This window comes from Stigmatopora nigra, chromosome 4 (assembly GCF_051989575.1).
Source record: "Stigmatopora nigra isolate UIUO_SnigA chromosome 4, RoL_Snig_1.1, whole genome shotgun sequence".
Classification (NCBI taxonomy): Eukaryota; Metazoa; Chordata; class Actinopteri; order Syngnathiformes; family Syngnathidae; genus Stigmatopora; species Stigmatopora nigra.
This window is the reverse complement of record NC_135511.1, coordinates 10,165,970-10,184,489: the sequence shown is the minus strand read 5'-3', so window position 1 is coordinate 10,184,489 and position 18,520 is coordinate 10,165,970. Positions and strand designations below refer to the sequence as shown.

The 18,520-nt window shown below is 39.4% G+C and overlaps 2 protein-coding genes across 3 annotated transcripts; one reads left to right on the top strand and one right to left on the bottom strand.

The window, feature by feature from the left end:
• Positions 1 to 351: 351 nt before the first annotated feature.
• LOC144195180 (recQ-mediated genome instability protein 1-like) lies at positions 352 to 6,184 on the bottom strand. The gene is made up of 9 exons (XM_077714627.1): positions 6,074 to 6,184; positions 5,373 to 5,552; positions 4,561 to 4,671; positions 4,056 to 4,205; positions 3,183 to 3,253; positions 2,981 to 3,104; positions 2,218 to 2,302; positions 1,948 to 2,146; positions 352 to 1,480 (listed from the first exon to the last, which is right to left on the bottom strand). Exons 2-9 carry the CDS (start codon positions 5,526 to 5,528, stop codon positions 634 to 636), a joined length of 1,743 nt encoding a protein of 580 aa, XP_077570753.1. The 5' UTR covers positions 5,529 to 5,552; positions 6,074 to 6,184; the 3' UTR covers positions 352 to 633.
• Positions 6,185 to 6,193: 9 nt separating this feature from the next.
• LOC144195326 (heterogeneous nuclear ribonucleoprotein K-like) lies at positions 6,194 to 18,383 on the top strand. 2 transcript variants are annotated; one of them, XM_077714882.1, is made up of 16 exons: positions 6,194 to 6,297; positions 7,265 to 7,406; positions 7,758 to 7,855; positions 8,082 to 8,138; positions 8,811 to 8,854; positions 10,478 to 10,550; positions 10,633 to 10,746; positions 11,517 to 11,645; positions 12,197 to 12,531; positions 12,843 to 12,890; positions 14,090 to 14,129; positions 14,765 to 14,780; positions 14,982 to 15,014; positions 16,011 to 16,069; positions 16,384 to 16,553; positions 17,756 to 18,383. In XM_077714882.1, the coding sequence occupies exons 2-16, from the start codon at positions 7,352 to 7,354 to the stop codon at positions 17,784 to 17,786; spliced, it is 1,302 nt and encodes a 433-aa protein (XP_077571008.1). In that variant the 5' UTR covers positions 6,194 to 6,297; positions 7,265 to 7,351; the 3' UTR covers positions 17,787 to 18,383. The 2 variants fall into 2 exon arrangements, with proteins under 2 accessions (XP_077571008.1, XP_077571009.1); XM_077714883.1 differs by lacking the exon at positions 17,756 to 18,383 and adding an exon at positions 17,568 to 17,721.
• Positions 18,384 to 18,520: the final 137 nt, after the last annotated feature.

Sequence of the window (18,520 nt, the reverse complement as noted above, 5' to 3'; positions counted from 1 at the left end):
AATGAATCCAATCACCTTTCAAAGAATTGTTGCAATTAATACGAAGAAAGTGTTAGCAATAGTTGGTGCCGCACAGTCATTAGGACAAAAACAGAGGAGCACCTTAATGCTGAGAAATGATGAAAAATCATGACCGCTTCTTCATTTTCCCTTCCTCTTATTTGCTGCCAGTGGGAGACTTTATTTAAGATCTCTACTCCCCTTGGATATTCAATTACCTCTCCAACGAGATGTGATGGATGTAATGAATGAATGCAAAGCCAGCAATTCATTACAGAATTTTGAATATAAACATGGCTCCTCTGCTACAGTACTCCTATTAGAGTTCAAAATTATGCCTACAATTCAGCATTTAGTAGAAATTAGATACTTTAATGTTCAAGTCATAATGAAGGACATTGCATGCATGGAAATTGTTCTGTGAATAAATGAATGAAATCGCCCTCTAATGACAACATGTTATATTCACGTGTAACAGATGGGATTCATTTCGACATGGATTCACACCTCGTCTCTTCCGGATAATAAACAGAAGGGCGGCTTTATCGTAGTCATTTCGAAAAACAATCTTATAAAAAGAACTGATGTTAATGGTAAATGTCAATGTTGTCATTATCCGCCCTGCCGCCGTTCTCATTTCCTGTCTTGCACTCGCCGCTCCAGCTCGCGGTGGACCCACTCGGTAACGGGCTCGGCCTGGGTCACCACGGCTCCCCCACCCCCACTGCCCACCTCCACGGTCATGAGGCAGCACATGTCCACCAGCTCCTCTTGACATCGCCTCATGCTGGCATCCAGCTGGGACCTGCGGGCCGGGTCACGCTTCATTTCACCCTTCTCGGCAACCGTGCAACCCAGCAGGCCCACCAGCACCCGGTCGGACAGAGTGGCGTCCAGGTAGCCGCTTCCGTCCGACAGTGTGGCGGAGATTCGCCACAGGCCTTCGCTGCCACTTAGTTTACCCAACAGGGTGACAATGAAGGCTTTGATAGTGATGCATGTAGGTGTTGAAATGTTATCTAGCAGACACAGGTATGTAAACGGGGGTGAGCTTAGACTGATGTCACCCAGTTGGTCCTTGTTTGCTCTTGCAGTGTTTAAGGCATGACTCCCATCCTGAACGTCATTTGCTATACTAGCTGTCTCGTTTCCAGTTACTTGGTCGGACTCTGAAACTTGTGCCTGTTCTCCATAAGATTCAATGCCTGCGGATAAAAAATCCATATCATCCACCTCAAGTCTATCTTGCTCTGTTGGAGTTTCAAAAAGAGACGTGGGGGGAAAGGTGTTTTGAATAGAGGCGCCTTGTTGAGGGACTGGGACGTCCACCGTGTCCAACACAAGGTTGAATAAATCCTCGTCGGGTAAGTCATCGTCGACATCCAGGCTTTGCTGGTTGGACTGCTCCTGCTCGTTACCACGGTGACCACTTGGGTATGAATTCAATCCACTGGCGAAAGAGTGCATTGAAGCTTCACTTCTAGAAAAAAAAAGGATCATAAATTACCACATTTCTTGGAGTACAGATCAGAAAATGTATTTGGTATCAACAAGAACAGAGATTAAAGGCTATTAAAATAATGTGGAAGACTAAGTTTAGATACGCAGGACTTTGCTTTCATTGGTGGCTCTAGTCTAGTGTCTCAAACCGCATGTCTTCAAGAAACAGATCGCTATAATGAATGCACACAGGCAGGTCATTATTGAACATCATTACTCTCAGTAACGGTGCTACAACAAATTACCCATCAATTTCGCAGGCGGAACAGGCCAATAAGAACAGTCATTACAAAGAGTCGCTGTAAAAAATAATAAAAAATAGAATATAGAACAAAGAGCTGACTAGGTGTGCTAACGTAAGCAACCATTAAACAACGCATAGGCAATGAACTGAGAAGAGATTTACAAACTCAGCAACTGGCTGGCTCTAACTGACAAACCACCTACCTGTTGGATGAGGCGCTCAGGCTTCTGCCAGCAGAGTTTCCTGAGGTCTGAGTGAGGGTCCTGTAGCCACTGTCTCGAATGGGTCTTACGGGAACCCTCTCAACCACCTCCTGCTCTTCCTGGGCCTCTAGACTCGCCAGCAGCTCCAGGTCATCTAGGTCAAAATCCTGATCTGCCTGGTTAGCGACATCCCCTTGAGCTGTTTTAGTAATGAGAAAAACTTTGTTGGCACTTTTTGAGATTGGGGAAGCTGCCAAAGAGATTCTGTACCTTGATTTAATGGTGGCACTACCTCCCTGGCTTCCTCTTGCTGTTGCTCTTCAGGAAGCCCTAGCGCCTGACATAGAATCCTTTCCTATCAGAAAAATAGTTATCACTTGTTTTTTACATTATATTATTATTATACAAAAATATGGAAATGATAAAATGATTTATATATATATATATATATATATATATATATATATATATATATATATATATATATATATATATATATATATATATATATATATATATATATATATATATATATATATATATATATATATATATATATATATATATATATATATATATATATATATATATTATAGACTGTAGTACAAAATTCCCTTTTAGGGATGAGAACTAGTAAGTGCCCCACTTTTCACTAATGCAAGCAAAATTAACTATTAATGTAATACATATAATAATAATACATTTTAAATCAAAATATATATGTTTAATTACTAGTGGGTTTAGACCTTAATGGGTGGAATTTGCATGTCCTCCCTGTGCATGTGTGGGTTGTCTCCAGGTACTCCGGTTTTCTCCCACATGCATGGTAGCCTGGTTGATCACTCTTAATTGCCCTTAGATATGAATGTGAGCATGAATTTTTTTGTCTCATTGTGCCCAACGATTGACTGGCAACCAATTCAGTGTGTGCTCCCCAGAATGGAAACTGAATGAATAATTCCCCAAAGAAATCTCCATGTTGGCCAGTGATATTTTTTAAAAGAAAACTATTCCTTCCTTCAAGAATACAAACCTGTTTGTTGCGCTCCACCAAGTCTTCTACTTCCCCACCCAGGACCTTTACATTTCCAGGTCCCAATAAAAGCATTCCAAGCCTGCAGATGATCTGCCCCTGAAGTTGCAGCTTCACACCAGGCCTAGAGGTCAAAAATACAAACAGTCATTTATGTTTATTTCTTGTCTTATGCAAGAGTTAAACATCTGCAGTCCTGCACCTAAGAGCAGTATTTAGCAGAGGTATCGGCTGATACTCCATTGCCTCCAAGTTTTGGACGCCATCTGTAACCTGCGACAGAGATAATGATATTAATCAAGACAGTATTTCACATCTTTTAGATTGTTTTGGGATGAGTGCGATACTGTCTTGGTCTGCTCTATTGCATGGTTGAATGTAAAGAATATCTGTGTGCCTGAGTGCACTATAATTAGAGGAGCAAAGCCATGTACATTAGAGATACAGCCAGTTTCCTTAATGAAATTTCATCAGTAGAAAGCTTTTAAGAGATTGCCTTCAGGTTGGCTATTGGCTCTTTACACATAAAGCTGTGTTATCACATCCATTGGGGACAATAAGGTTTTACCCTACAGGTTTACTTTCAATATGATGGCCATGTATTTATAGTTAAATGCACACTTGTTTTTTCCAATTACCCTGGATTTCTCAGCGATGTTGAACTCAATCATGATAACGTGTATCGCTCTGTAACAGAAGCAGCTCTTACAACAATTGAAAAACTAGGATTACTGTGATCTTTGCTTTAAATCTGCAGCAAGAACGATTACATTGCTGTTTCCTCTGAATGCCTGTCTGTCTTTACTCCCTATTTAAGTGTGCACAACACAACTTCTCTTTATCTATTTAAAAATTCTATAAAACCATATACACACATGATGGTAAAGATGTTAGCAATGTAATAGTGTGCATTTTAATGTAGTGTTCACGTTGCCATGGCATTCAGCAGTATAGATTGTAAAGGAAAAAAATGCATGAGCCTGAATTTTGTCACTACACTAGAATTCTTGAAGCCATCATATTGTAAATTACAACATTGAAAATAAACATAAAAAGCTCTTACAAATCCACAAACCTGCAACAGGAGCATACGTGTGGGTTTGCGCTCCCATGGCCTCTGAGTGAGCTGCGTGGCATCCGAAACATTGTCATTGCTACATTCGGTGCCTCTTAACTGCTGCAGTTGAATGTACGCGGGCTGGCTGATGTCCCGAGAAGAGTCAACCTATAACCAAGAGGGAATGTTCAAGTATAAAGTACAAACCTCTCAAAGCTGCTTTTTGAATTTTGCTTCCTAGTTATACATTATTGTCGTGTAAAGTCTCCTAAGGGCAGCATCTGTGACCAAAAAGGTGATATAGGACAAAATTAAAATTACAATTCAGTGGATCCTGAAAAAAATGATAATGAGAAATTGAGATCCACCTCTTAATAATGGACATGATCCATATTTTTTTCAGAAAAAATGAAGTGAAATAAAGTGATTAGAATGAAAAGGAGAAATATTCTCACTAATTCCCTCTCTTCTTGGTCTGATGATGTTATATGTATTTTGAAAGTAGCAAAAAAACTATACATACCTGTACACAGAAGGTGCCATTGAGCTGTGTCTTGTGGCTTTGACTAAGTCCTTCAGGGAGAACTGCATAGGCCAAGTCCTTTAGGTCAGTCAAGAGCCACTGCTCAAATACCTATCGAAATAAGGACTGTTTTCAGCTTGGTTTTCACTTTTCTCTTTTTACCCTAAGCTGTTTGAAAATAAAATTTTGGACACAGTACCAACATTTATGTTTTCAAACCTTAAACAACAGTGCAACTCAAGTTGACACAATTGATTACACTTTATATATGGCTGTCTTTAAACATCGAAATTTCACACAGGAAGACTTGAAAATAGATTATAAAATCTGCATGCCATATCATACCGTTCCCAGTGATTTCTTTTAGCTTGTATTTTTTATAGTGATTGCTACAAAAATAATCATATAGAATAACATAAACTGACCCACATTAAAAATAAGAGGATTTTATGGAAAAATACAGTATGCGATTGAATCTGTAAGAGGTTCTCTTTGTTCTTCCTTTGTCGAAATGGGGACATAGAATTGTTAATTATTGGCTAGAGTTTTCATTAACATCTTGGTGTTCCTTGCTGTTATATGTTATTATATTGGGGACATTTGACTTTTGAGATTTAGCCTATTTTTTCCATACAATTCAGTTATCCATCGCTCTATTTACATGGCAGTGTAATTAATTGAAGGAGGGTGGTCTTATATTGTGTGCATTCAAAATACTCAATGGAAGGCAATCATTTTATACATTTTTTCCCATTTTTTATTTGCATATCATCAAAACACCATCATTGCATAGATACTTTGTCCTAACCTACCTGTTGGTTAATGTGTTGCTGTGACAATCTGCGCCCATCTCCTGCCTCTTCCTGTAGCCACTCCACACAAGCCTCCAGCCAGGCAAAAGGCACCCGGACATTCAGAGAAGATTGAAGCCATTCTTGGGTCATCTGGACCACAGCCCGAGAAGCCATGCTGTGCCTTCTACCTTCAGTGACCTACCACAATAAAAGGCATTAGTATTTTTACTCTGATGACACCGATCATTCTGAAAATTTTAGTCAGATCTTTAAGTGACACGAGCAAGAAAGCAAAGAAACTAATAATCATATTACATGGCAACATTTTAATCCCTTGCTTGTTCTTGATGCAATTGTGATCGTGTTTCTTTAGGCTGGGTACAACATGACCCCATTCCAAAAGACATGCATGGTGCATTAATTCTCTTTTAGTGAGTGAGTATAAATTATTGTTTGTGCAAATACTGTTTGGGGATTGATTGACAAGCAGCAGCGCCTCTTGTTGTGATGATAAGCAATACATTGAAGAGTGGATGCAAGTAAAATATGTATACACACTAACTCCTAAATAAGGCGCCAAAAGTTTCTAACCAACATGCATCGTGCACGTGCTACATTCAGAATAAAAAAAACATCAAATTGTCACACAAAAGAAAACTCTGAAACACACTGGCTTTCTGTTGCTTGGTGATAATTAAAATTGAACAAAACATACCTACCAGACTAGACTTGCACAAATATGACAGGAACTACATTACTCAAACAACTTCCGGCAGGGAAATCTTAATACTGATTGGCGGCGGTAACAGCCAATAAGAGGTTGTGTTTGGGATCTTTCAGCCTAGCGCTCGGCCAATCGTCTTCTGCTTCCAAAGCTGCGTATCTTTCCTGTGGTGAAAGGAGGAAGGAGGAGCGGTTTCGAGGCGCCTCACAGCACGTTTTGGTTCGTACGTTGTTATTTTGTCACCTCTCTTTCCTATTTAGTGCTGCATTTGGTGCTGTAAATATCACAGAATCAGCCATAGTCAATTATATAACGCATTGTGTTGGGTATTGAGTTCATCGGGTCGCGCTGTGTGATTGTGCTCGCGATGCTTTTGTTAACTGATTTTCTAGCAAGATGGCGAAATTAGCCTTTGGTTGTTGACAGCTAGCGTGAAGGGCTTGGTGCGCGCATTTTACCAAATCTATTGACGCATGCGCCCTGCTGATAACTGAAGACTACTGGTTTCTTACTCATAGTTCATATAGTGTTAAATCAGACGGGATCTATATTTAATAGTTCATTTAACACGCAGTTCTAGAAAATCGCGCAGCGAACGGATGCTCATCCACGCTAGCTGGCAATAGCCAGTTAGCGTAGATGAACATCAATGACAAGCCACCGTATTTTGGATTTCTTCACCAAATTTAGTAAAATCAAAACGTGACCTCTGCTTATTTGTATAAATCTCAGGGTTTAAAATATATTTTTTCCATCTAATTATGTTCTCTAAATCTACATGTTCAATAAATGTGAATAATATACAATATAATGATGGTCATCTTTTCGCATACGTACGTAATTGGCATCTGAAAAAGTGTGACGTGATTAGGCTAGTCATAAAGCCAGTGGATCATTGGCTAAATTAAAAAAAAAAACATGTAAATCCCATCAATCGGACTAAAATTATTTTCGCAAATGCTGTGTTCAGGGACACTCGGGCATCACAAATGTTTAAATTATGTATGTTGACACGCCCATATTGACCAAGTCGTGGACTTAGTGGTAGAAGTGGAAGAGTACATCGTGAATTTTGTCAACAAAATATAACTCGACATATGTTTCCAAATACTACATGTTTCCAAATAAACATGTTCTATTTAAAAAAAATAATGTAAGACACCATTCTCTCACACCATATTGACAGATTACCACAGCCAAGCCAAGATTTTTTACTTGCCTGTTGTCTGGACCGGTGTGCCAGCTCCTTGTTTATCCCACATTCAGAAAGACCATGGACGTAAAAGAAGAAACGCAAGACGATTCTTCATTCACCACAGAGACAAATGGTAATAAATTGGTGCATATATGTATGTTTTAACTAGTGCTGTGGGTGAAAGGAGGATATGTTCTAACTTCTATGATAAACTTGTTTTAAAATGCTGTTTGACTTTTCCCATGAAATGAAATAAATGGCAGTTTCATGGTACTCAATATTTTGATTACTTTGGCATAAGTTGTGCTGTTCTTTAAAGAAAACACAAAATTCTCACTTAATCTATATTTTGCCAAACCACTAACATTGGCAAGCCATGAGGTGTTTTTTTTTTTTTTTTTTTTTTGGTGTCTAACTTGATTTACTTTTCACTGTCATGAATGTTTGCCGGCTTCATGCTGTCTGTTTATCTCTTTTGCGGCAGGCAAGCGTCCCGCCGAGGATGCAGATCAGCAAAAATCGTTCAAGCGCTCCAGGAGCTCGGATGAGATGATTGAGCTCCGCATCCTCCTGCAGAGCAAAGTAAACAAGCAGTCTTTTTTTGTTGTTGGGACAAATAATCCATTGGGAAAGTATTTACATCTTCATTCAAATATTTAATTATGTTTTTCCCCCTCAAAATCCTACATGACACCACGCTATGACTAAGTATAAAAAAATGATTTACATTATTTTTCCTAATAGAAATTAACTATATAGAAATACTCACCCCAGGAACCAGCGGGATTTATGTATGTTTTTATTGCAGAATGCAGGGGCTGTGATCGGAAAGGGTGGCAAAAACATCAAAGCTCTGCGTTCCGACGTGAGTACATTTAAGATAGTAGTTTAATTACTCCTTTTCCCCCTATTCTACAGCCTCTTAATCTTTTCTAATGAGCATTAGGGGTTTTCTTGGATAGCAATGTCCGTTGGTTACTCTCAATTTAAGTGTAGACCATGTTAATCCAGCTACAGGTAAACCTGTCCTTCTGCTAAGTGTTTTAAATCTGTGAATGATTTCTGAAAAGAAGAGCACTGTGGTGTTCAGGTAACCTGGCTTAGTTCATTCAAAGTCATTGCCTCCAGTTTGCCCTCCCACTCCCCTCTCCTGCTGTCTCCTGGTCTGTTCCCCAAACGTTAGAATCTTTCATGTTTACTATAACATAACTTCATTTTGCCAATGTCGACCATCTCTACTCTCTGCCAAGCCAATCTCTGAGTCAATACAACACACAAATGATCAGTGTAGAGCCTGTATATTAAAACTGTTTCCCCTCTCCCCTCTCCCTTGTTTATTATTTTGCTGTTGACTTTTTTGCCCACTTCCTCCTCTGTTGCCCATGTTCTGGATGGCCCCTCCTGCGCCCGCCCGCCCACCTGACACCCCGGTTGGCCCTGTCCATAATCGCGCCCCGTTCCCTGAACGGGCGCCTTACTCGAATGACATCCACGCTCGAATGGCCCCGGCCCCTTCTGCCCATGCCACCACGCCCAGTACAATGCCAGTGTGTCAGTCCCAGACAGCAGTGGGCCCGAGCGGTATGTCCCTAAGCTCCTCCCTCTCACTGCCTGACTACAGGTCAAACAGACGAGAAGATCAGTCATAGTCATCCTGCCTCTTTCTCAGCTCACTGTATTTGATAACCTTCATATGTTCATTATATCATAGTCGCAGTTTAAAAAAAAGGCTAAATAGCTGATGTTGTCCTTTTTTTGTGTCTTTTTTTCGTTAATTGCCAAGGTTTTTAAGTCTGCTCACTAGTTTTTCCTCCTCAATCTTGTTAGAATCTGCTTTTTTTGTGCTAGCCAGAATGCTTTTTCAATGTTTTTTCATGGTTATTTTTCCTTTCTTTCTTCCGCCCTCCTTTAAAGTGAATGTTTTGGGTGCTTTGTGTGTTAGTCCCATAATTCTTCAGCTTTGCGCCGACCCATTCTTTCCCTAGCTCATTACAAAACAGGCCTTAGATGACCACCCATTCCCTGGTAATCTTCAACTATTTTGTTTCTCTTTGTCCCTGCTCACCTTTTTATTTCATCTCGGTGTAGCTATTAATTGCTGCTATGGTTTTAACTCAATCATGCCACTTTCCCAGTCATTAATGCACGCATCTTTTGCTCAACAATAGAGCTCAGACTTACTCCTAGTTCTAAATCCCAATTTGGTCTTTGTGCTCGCACTAATTAATGGCGTACAAATGGCTACCAAAGTTTGTAAATTTACAGTCGGGGCAAAAAAAAGTATTTTCATACAAATTGAGTGCACATTTGACAAACTGATCATTTATTTCATAGAAATTTGTGAAACGCCACAGACAAAAACTAACTTACTTAATTTCCCATATGGGCTTTATTTAGTGCCCAACCATTAAATATAAATCTTAATGGCTAGTTTCCTATTTCCATAGCAAAATAACACAATTGGTGTGTTCTAAAAAGACGCTAGCGCACAGACCTTTGTCACTTGTGTGCAGTTTCAGTTAGAATGACGCTATTATCAAACTTCTGTCGTCTAAATTTAAAATTGACTCCTAGTTCTCACCCTCAAATGTTTTTTTTTCTCGCTTAGAGGGTGCAGATATCAATTGGTGAAACTTACAAATGAATCATTATTTGCCTGGTCTAGAACATCTTATTTGATGTAACTATTCATAATTGTGCCAGCCTTATATTTATGCTTGCCAATTCTCTTGAGCACACATTGGTGTTTTCCCTGTTTGTTTGGTTTGCCCTCTTCCCCCAATCCTACCAGCCAGATTCTCCACATCTTGCCCCTTCAGTGGTCCCTGATTGCTGTCACTTTGTTTTTGTTTCTTTTTTTTTTTAATTTTATTTTTTTGTCTCTTTTCTTAGTTTTTTTCTGATCAGGACAACAAACCAAAAAACGTCTTTATAATCGCCTTCCTGAGTTTTGTAGCTTTCAGCCAGCTACAATGCAGAATTATCATTTTTTTTACAATCTCAAGTTACTATTGATAAAGGACATAATATTTGAATAATTTTACATTAGATGGTAATAGTTGAACTTTGTACTTTTGAAGTATTTGATCTAATATGCTTTTACCCCACCCCCTACCCCCATCCCTGCTGCTGGGATGCCTCATGGGCTTCCCACGCTCCCACCATTTTTGCCACTGCCTTTGACTTGGCATGTGTCACAAAAAGCATCCTGTGCATCTGTGCCGACATAGAGACCATTGGGGAGATTCTGCTCAAGATTATCCCCACTCTGGAGGAGGTAAGGATGAGACTTGTGTCTTTTCATGCTCAACTGAATAAATGATCGTTATGAACATTTTTTTTTATCATGCGTCCCACAGTACCAGCAGTACAATGGCATGGATTTTGAGTGTGATCTCCGTATACTTATCCACCAAAGCCTGGCAGGCTCCATCATTGGTGTCAAAGGAGCCAAGATCAAGGAGCTCAGAGAGGTATTTTTTTAGTAGTTAGCGATATATACGTAGCTATATCAATTTGAATTTAAATATTGGTGGCAATGTGCATTAGTCATGTCTGCACTATTTCATTCTGGAATTGTAAACTTTTTGGGTATATCTTATTTATTACAGAATTATATTTAAAAAGAAATGTTGGAAATTTAGCAAATCCCCTTCACCAAGTATATTGTAAGAATGTATTTTTACGTTTGTGGAGGGGCTGGCTAATTTTACACACACACACACACACACACACACACACACACACACACACACACACGCACACACGCACACACACACACACCATTTGTGTCCCCAGAATTTAGCATTTTAAATGCACTAACCCAATTACAGGAACATACACAATAAAAGCAAATACATTAATATGTAATATCATTTGCTATACTAATACCACAAAAGTATTCTTGCCTTTGGGCCTATACAGAGTTGCTGAATATTTTATGTGTATTGTATACTATAATCACATTTTTAGCTATTAAAAAAGTCACAACAACTGCCAGTAATTTGGGGTATTTGAAAATAGTAAAGACCAACATATATGCTGAAGAATCAGATCAGGACTCTGGATCAGTAGGTGAACTAAACCATCTCAATTGAAATTTGATTGAATGCTAAAAAAAATGTGATCAGGACATTCCTAACTGCAACAGTAGTAGGAACATCGCATCATTTCTAGTCAAAAGGCTCTACTGACATTTTGCTGCTGTCTTGTAAACGTTTTTGTCGGGTTCATTTTTTTTCAGAATACAAAGACCAGTATCAAGCTCTATCAGGATTGCTGTCCTCAGTCGACAGACCGCGTTGTGCTCGTCGGTGGCAAAATGGAACGTGTGGTTGAATGTATAAAGACCATGCTAGAGGTCATCGCTGTCGTAAGTAGAAGAGATATGTTGGACAGCCTTTATGACATAAGATACTCTATATATTCAACATGAATTTTCTCGCATTTGGCATTTTTGTTCAATTGTATAGTTAAGTTTATTTTTATTTTGTTAAAGGTGTCTGTCACCACGTAATGTTTTTTTTTTTTTACATTACGCATAATTGTTAAATTGTCAATTATTCAATCTAAATAATTTAGTGTAAAATATAACATGTAAACGTTTGTATGTTTTTTTTCCAGTTTATTTTTTTAACATTAATTTATTTTTATCTGAATAGAAATCATAACACTTGGGGAGCAGGGATATAAACGGATCTGTGTGGGTAGTGCGCTACTACTGTTCCCCTCTTCACAGTGGAAATGCGAGCATCCCCTCATTGACTTAAATTGTACTTTACAATCAATCTCTCCAAACCACACATGTTAATGTCATCCAAAACACACATTGTAGTGTAACTATTTGAGACCATCAAATATGACATAAAATGTTCACTGGAATGAATTCAGATTTAAATGTCCATCCTGTAATTTCTTTTCTAGGCTCCCGTCAAGGGCCGCGCACAGCCCTACGATCCCAATTTCTATGACGAAACCTACGAATATGGAGGTTTCACAATGGCATTTGAAGAGCGGGGGGGCGGCGGTGGCGGCGGCGGCCGCCGACTAATGAGCGGATTCGGTGCACGAGGAGGTAGCAGGCCAAGTGCTGGCGACCGTGGCTACGATCGAATGTCCTCAAGCAGGTCTGCACGGGGGCCGATGCCCCACTCTCGAAGGGATTATGATGACATTAGCCCCAGGCGAGGTCCTCCCCCGCACCATCAGAACAGGAGCCGTGGCCACACTATGCCCATGGGTCGCTCACACAGAGGGGGGTAAGTTGTTTATCTAGGTTTTCTTTCTTGTCACACTTTAAATGCACATAAATATACACCCTCTTTTTCTTTTCTTTTTTTTTGCATGCAATTTTTTTTAATTTTATTTATTTATTTTAGTGTTTTTCTGCAGCAGACAGATTTTCTTTTGGATACAAGCTGTCCAATTTTGTGAATAAAATTTAGTGCTGTGGAAAACACGGGCATATATTTAGTATTTGTCCATTTCATGAACTGTGTTATCACACCTTAGGTGTATTGTGTTTTTGTCTATTTTTTGTTTTGTTTTTTCATTTCCATCTTTTCCACAGAGATGATCGTTACTATGACTCATATCGTGGCTCAGATGAAAGGTCAAAGTAAGTTGTTGTTGTTTTACTTTTCCCCTTTCCTCCTCCTAAATTTCTGCTCGCCTTCCTTACCCCTTTTAGTCCTGTATGTCTCGGTCCTTTACGGTAGTTATGATCTGAATGCTAAATAGAGTATGATGGCCTCATGTGCTAACAACCGTTTAATATGTGGTGGTGTGGATGATTTTCAGGTGCCAATAGTAAACTGTTACCAGCAAGTTTAATATTTACAACAGTCTTGACATTAGAGATTTTATAGAAATGAGGTGGAAACACAAGGTGACAAGCTTGTTATGGCATAATGCTGTTGTCACAAATAAATAGTTACTTGTCCGTTGTTAAAAGATATCCCGCTTGACTAGACTTGGCAGGAAATTGTAGGGTTAAAACCTGTTTGTGAGCTGCAGTTCCAACAAAACACTTAACAATATATTTCCAAATAAGCAGGGAGCAATTTAAAAAACATCTATTTTCTACCTCAAAGTTCGGGAAACTGAGACTGCACATTTATCGAGACTTACCCCATTGTCCTCATACCATTATTAAAATAAGATGGCCAAAGTACCAGTCAACACTCCACTACCACGGCTCCAATTTGGTTTATTTTGCCGACACCATTCGAGTAGAATAGTTTTCTATTATTTTTTTTTTTATTTACGCAAATGTACCCCTTCACCACATTGCCCATGACAGCAAGCACTTTAGCTAGTTGGACTGAGGATGTGGACGCCACTTGAATGTTTTCTGCTTTTTAAATGTGTCCACTTATACTTTATAGCAAATCCTTTTTGTGGATACGCTATATGATTCAAAACCTAACGGCTGAGCATATTGAAATTGGTGAGGAAAAAAAAATTGGATGTCAAACAAATTCCCTTCATGTTGGTGACGATGCTAGCAAATAAATGCACATTGTGAGGGGTGGGAGCAGCAGCCCTTGGCTCTGATCATCATCACCACCACCTGTCACTCCTCTCACCATAACGCTGTCAGAGCTGTTCCTGTGATTGTGTGGGAAGATGGCTGGGAGGAAATGTGTTTATACTGTAATCTTGCTCAGCGTGTGTGTGTGTGCGTGCGTGCAGGTTGACCTGGACTGTAATTTATTTTCCTCTCTTCACCTTGGAATATTTTCAAGCATTTTTTTCATGAACATTTTCTCTTTCCTTCCGCCCATTCCCCCTCTTCCGTGTCTCTTTCATCACCAGTGACAGAAGAGGCAGACCGGATCGCTACGGTGATAACATGGTTAGTGACCCTTGCTAAATGCATGCAGTTCGCAGGGTGCCAGCATCTTGAGGCTGGTGCATGCTGCTTGCCACTGCTTTGTAACAAGCTGTGATTGTGCTCTGTGGTCCACTCATGCCGGAGCTTTTTTTTAAACTCTTTCGCTGGTATGTAACAGCCATCGCTTTGAAATGACCATAATCGCCCCAGCTGGAGCTGTCCAATAATAATCGGTTATAATTGCTCTCTTACCGTGTAGTTTTTTCATGGCCAGCTTGTTTTTCCGTGCAAAGAGAAAGTGGCGGTGAGCACAGTTGGTTGCTAGGCAATAACGCTTTGTTGACACTCACCCACCCGCCCTTTCCGAAAGCTGGCAGGATACTGCCTGTCGTTGCCCAGCAACAGCATTTTTGAATTGCCTGTTGCCCTAGCGACATCAGCTGCTGAATAGCAGGTGAAAATTGGGGCTGATGGGCGGAGGGGGTGATGGAGAGGGGCGGAGTCTAGCGCATGGATGAAAACTAGTGGCTTTTGGTTGCTTCTACTCCATTGATGATGCATGCACATGATGGCATCAGCATGCACACTTTGTGCGAGATGGGTACAGAAATTTTGCCTATTGGTAACCTATCTGCCTTTCTGTTTCTTTTTCACAGAGTGGAGGAGGATATGGTAAGTAAATCTTTTCATCACTATTAAAAACAATCATGTAGTGTACAATACTGTACTTATGAAGCTGTTTCTAAAATGTACTTATGCTACAAATCTAAAGAATCTACTTTGTCATTAGTGGAATGGGATTTTTTCCCCCTCACTATATATTTTATTTCTCAAAAAATGTTATTGAGTATTATTTCTTTCTGTTATGTGCAGACAATAGTTCCTCCTGGGATAACTACCAGTCAGGTGAGTCCCTGGAATTTCTCCTTCGTTCCTTCTTACTTTTTTTCCTCTTTCATATAAAAATATATATATACTTTTTTTATTGTTTTCCACAATTGGAACCAAAATTTGTAAGAATGTGGTTTTGCCAGTAATTGGCCTTCGACGGTATTATCAAAGTCATATCCGCGTTACCACAAGTGGGGTGTGAAGTTTAACGCTCACCCCCATCTTGTTATATCTCACACCATGTGCGGACCGTTGCCATAGTCTAATTATCCATTTGTGGCACAGAGTCTATGTTAAAGTGCCCACTGGTAGCGCAACATCCCGCTTTCGCAGAATATTTTTGTTGAGGGTTTTTTTCCTTGTTATATGAAAGTCATATTTAAATTAGTTTATACTCAAAACTCAACACTCAATAATACAGACAGACCCTGAAATGGCGTTTTGTTGTTATAGACAGTCAAGACAAAGATTGAAACTTGAGATTGACACAATATCAAGACAATCAAAATCATGAGAAGATTGAACACTTGGTGTTACATTTAATTACAGACCCATTTCAATTTCGAAAAGGGTGTCTGCCATGCTTCTAAAACACAATATTCAAAGATCCAACTCATGTTATTAGCTAAATGTTTGCAGAGTAAATCATTGTTTAGAAACCAGGATTAAAAGAACCTATTTTACTTACCTGTGACTCAATAAAACATAATGAGAAACGAGCGTGCTTCGACCTCATAATTACCCTTCTAATAAATTCCAGTCACAACGCTGAGAAGGTTGCCGTTATTACACAGACTATTAACACTTGGATTGGGTATTTCTTTTTGAATAAGTTCTTCCTATATTAATCACATTTGTGATGGTAAAAAAAACCCATTGCTGTTCGCAAAACAAATCTGGCCATTCTGAAACAAGACACAGACCTTAAATTTTTTTAAAAATTTTATTTGAAATTATTTTTACGTGTTCTTGTATCCTTCTATTTGTGACTGTTCAATCTGTTGCTGTCAGGTGGGCGGGGTGCCTACAACGACCCGGTCATCACCACCCAAGTGACCATCCCTAAGGATGTGAGCAAACCGCCGGACATATTGGAACTAGATTCTAAATATGTTAATTCCCAAAATTGAACTTTTTTTTATTGAATGCTTACTATTGTAAACACTAATTTTATTGAGGGAGCCTTCCTATAACCCACACCAGTGTGAACTGTATCTCCAAACTACATAGCTATAATTAATCTAATTAGTCACCATTGTTCCCATATTTGCCTGAATTGAATTTAATTGGAGATGTGCTTCCTGACTGTTTGTGCACCTGCTTGTTTTTCTCTCTCTTCCTCCTCACCCCCATTGCTGCCATGTCTCCCCACGACTCTTTTCAGTTGGCGGGCTCCATCATCGGCAAGGGTGGACAGCGGATCAAGCAGATTCGCCACGATTCTGGCGCGTCCATCAAGATCGACGAGCCTCTGGAGGGCTCGGAAGATCGCATCATTACCATAATGGGCACCCAGGATCAAATTCAGAATGCCCAGTACCTTCTACAGAGCAGGCAAGTTGCACTCTGACTCTTGAGCGAAAGTACTAATATATAAAATAAAACATAGGATGAGTTTGTGTGAGTATGGCTCCAAATAGTAGAAATTCCTTTGAGCGGGAGCTTTCCAATTAGAACGGACAATGCTTTGTTCATTTTGCGGTTGAGGTTCATGATAAAGAGTCTGACCTTTTTAAAGTAATCATTAATATTGGCATGATTCAATAGATTTGTGTTGAGAATGCTTAGGGTGGTTAAACTAAATATTTGATGTAGTTGCAGCAAAACTGAAAGGAACTGTTGTAAAGAAGGCCTCAATGTAGAAAACACTTGTTTTGGTGCGTCAAATGCTTCCATACATTTGATACAGCCATCATTTGAGATGTATAAAAAAAAAAAAATCACCTCCCAGTTGAGTGCCTGTTTTGTACATTCAAAAGGCCTTTCACCAGACTCAAAATATTGTAATTCAGGCCATTTCAAGAATGTTATATATAGAAAATCGTTATGAAATGAATTAATGCTCTTTCTACTTCCTCTTGCCTGCTGTCTCTCCACTAACAACCTTCCTCTCTTCCCCATGCAATCTGCAACTAGTTCTAACCTTCCTCTTGCACTAAACGGCTTCGGAGAGGCAATATTTATTAGCAATTGGACATCATTTACTTGAATTGGTTTTAACAAACAAACAAAAAAAAACAGACATACAAATGGCCCATTTGCCTGCCGGAACTGTTTCAGTGTTAAGCAGGGAGTGGAGTGATTCTTCCCTTGGCCGCTGCTGTGTGGAAGACTAGTGATTTTGTTGTTTTTAGTTAGCTCAAGTGACAACAAATCACAGTCTGCCAAATAGCAGGGGGCGCCTCCTCTTCTGTCTCCCTTGGCAACCAGTAGGCACGTATACAACACACTACTTCTCGTCGATGCTAATACAGCTGTACAACCTGCTGCTTGCTGCTGCTGTCTAATTAGCGGTTGTGTTGTCATGGTAACTAACCCTGCCTCCCTCTTCCTCTCCACCCCCTTCAGTGTGCTGCACCTGCTTGGACTCAAGGACTAACCACACCCCTCTCCCCCTCATTTTTTTCACCTTTTTTTTTGCCCACTTAATTGTCCTCTCACTCAACCCCCTGCTTTATTGAATATATTTCAATTGTTATTTTTTTATTTCCAGAACTGTCAATTGATATTCTTGTGCATTTTACTCTTTATTTCAGTGTGAAGCAGTTCTCTGGTCAATTGCTGTAGACACCCCCCAGGATTGACTCAAGCAGATTGCCCTTCCCCTTTTTCCCTACCCCATACACAGCCCCCCCCCCCCCCCCCCCCAGACTATTATTATGGAATGTGGGTTCTTTTTTGGGGGGTAATTTTATTTTTGTATTTTAATGCGATGTTCAACATTCCTGTGCATCATATTCTGCAATGTTTAAAACAAAAAGCTAGTTCTTTAGTTTACCTACTTACTCTTTCCAAATACACAATAATGTTGTCATCTGGAAAATTCAAATAACCTATGTGTGAATTTTTGTGTGTGTGAGTGTGTGTGCATAGTGTTGACTTACACATCCATTACTGCTCTAGAATAGCCATCATTTAATAATTTGATCTTTCAAACTGTTTTTCGGCTGTGCCAGGGGATATAAAAGGACATGGGCTTATATTGAATGTGCATTAGTGTTTTCATGTGATTTAAAAAAAATAGTTTACATCCAGTCACAAAGCATTTTTTGTTTGGGTGTTTTAATATAATGAATAAAAGCCCACATAATTTCTCTTGACTGGAGTCAATTGATGTCCATGTTGTTTGTCAAATTGCAAAATGAATAAAGATGCCAATTTGTATTCGGCCTCTATTGTTTTCTTTTTTATATGATCTCGTACTGTTCATTGGTCGTGGTTTATTTGATTCTGAGCTAGCTACCTAATGAAGTTAGACAATAATGGTACCATGTGTGTATATATTTCTCCTTTTAAGGCAA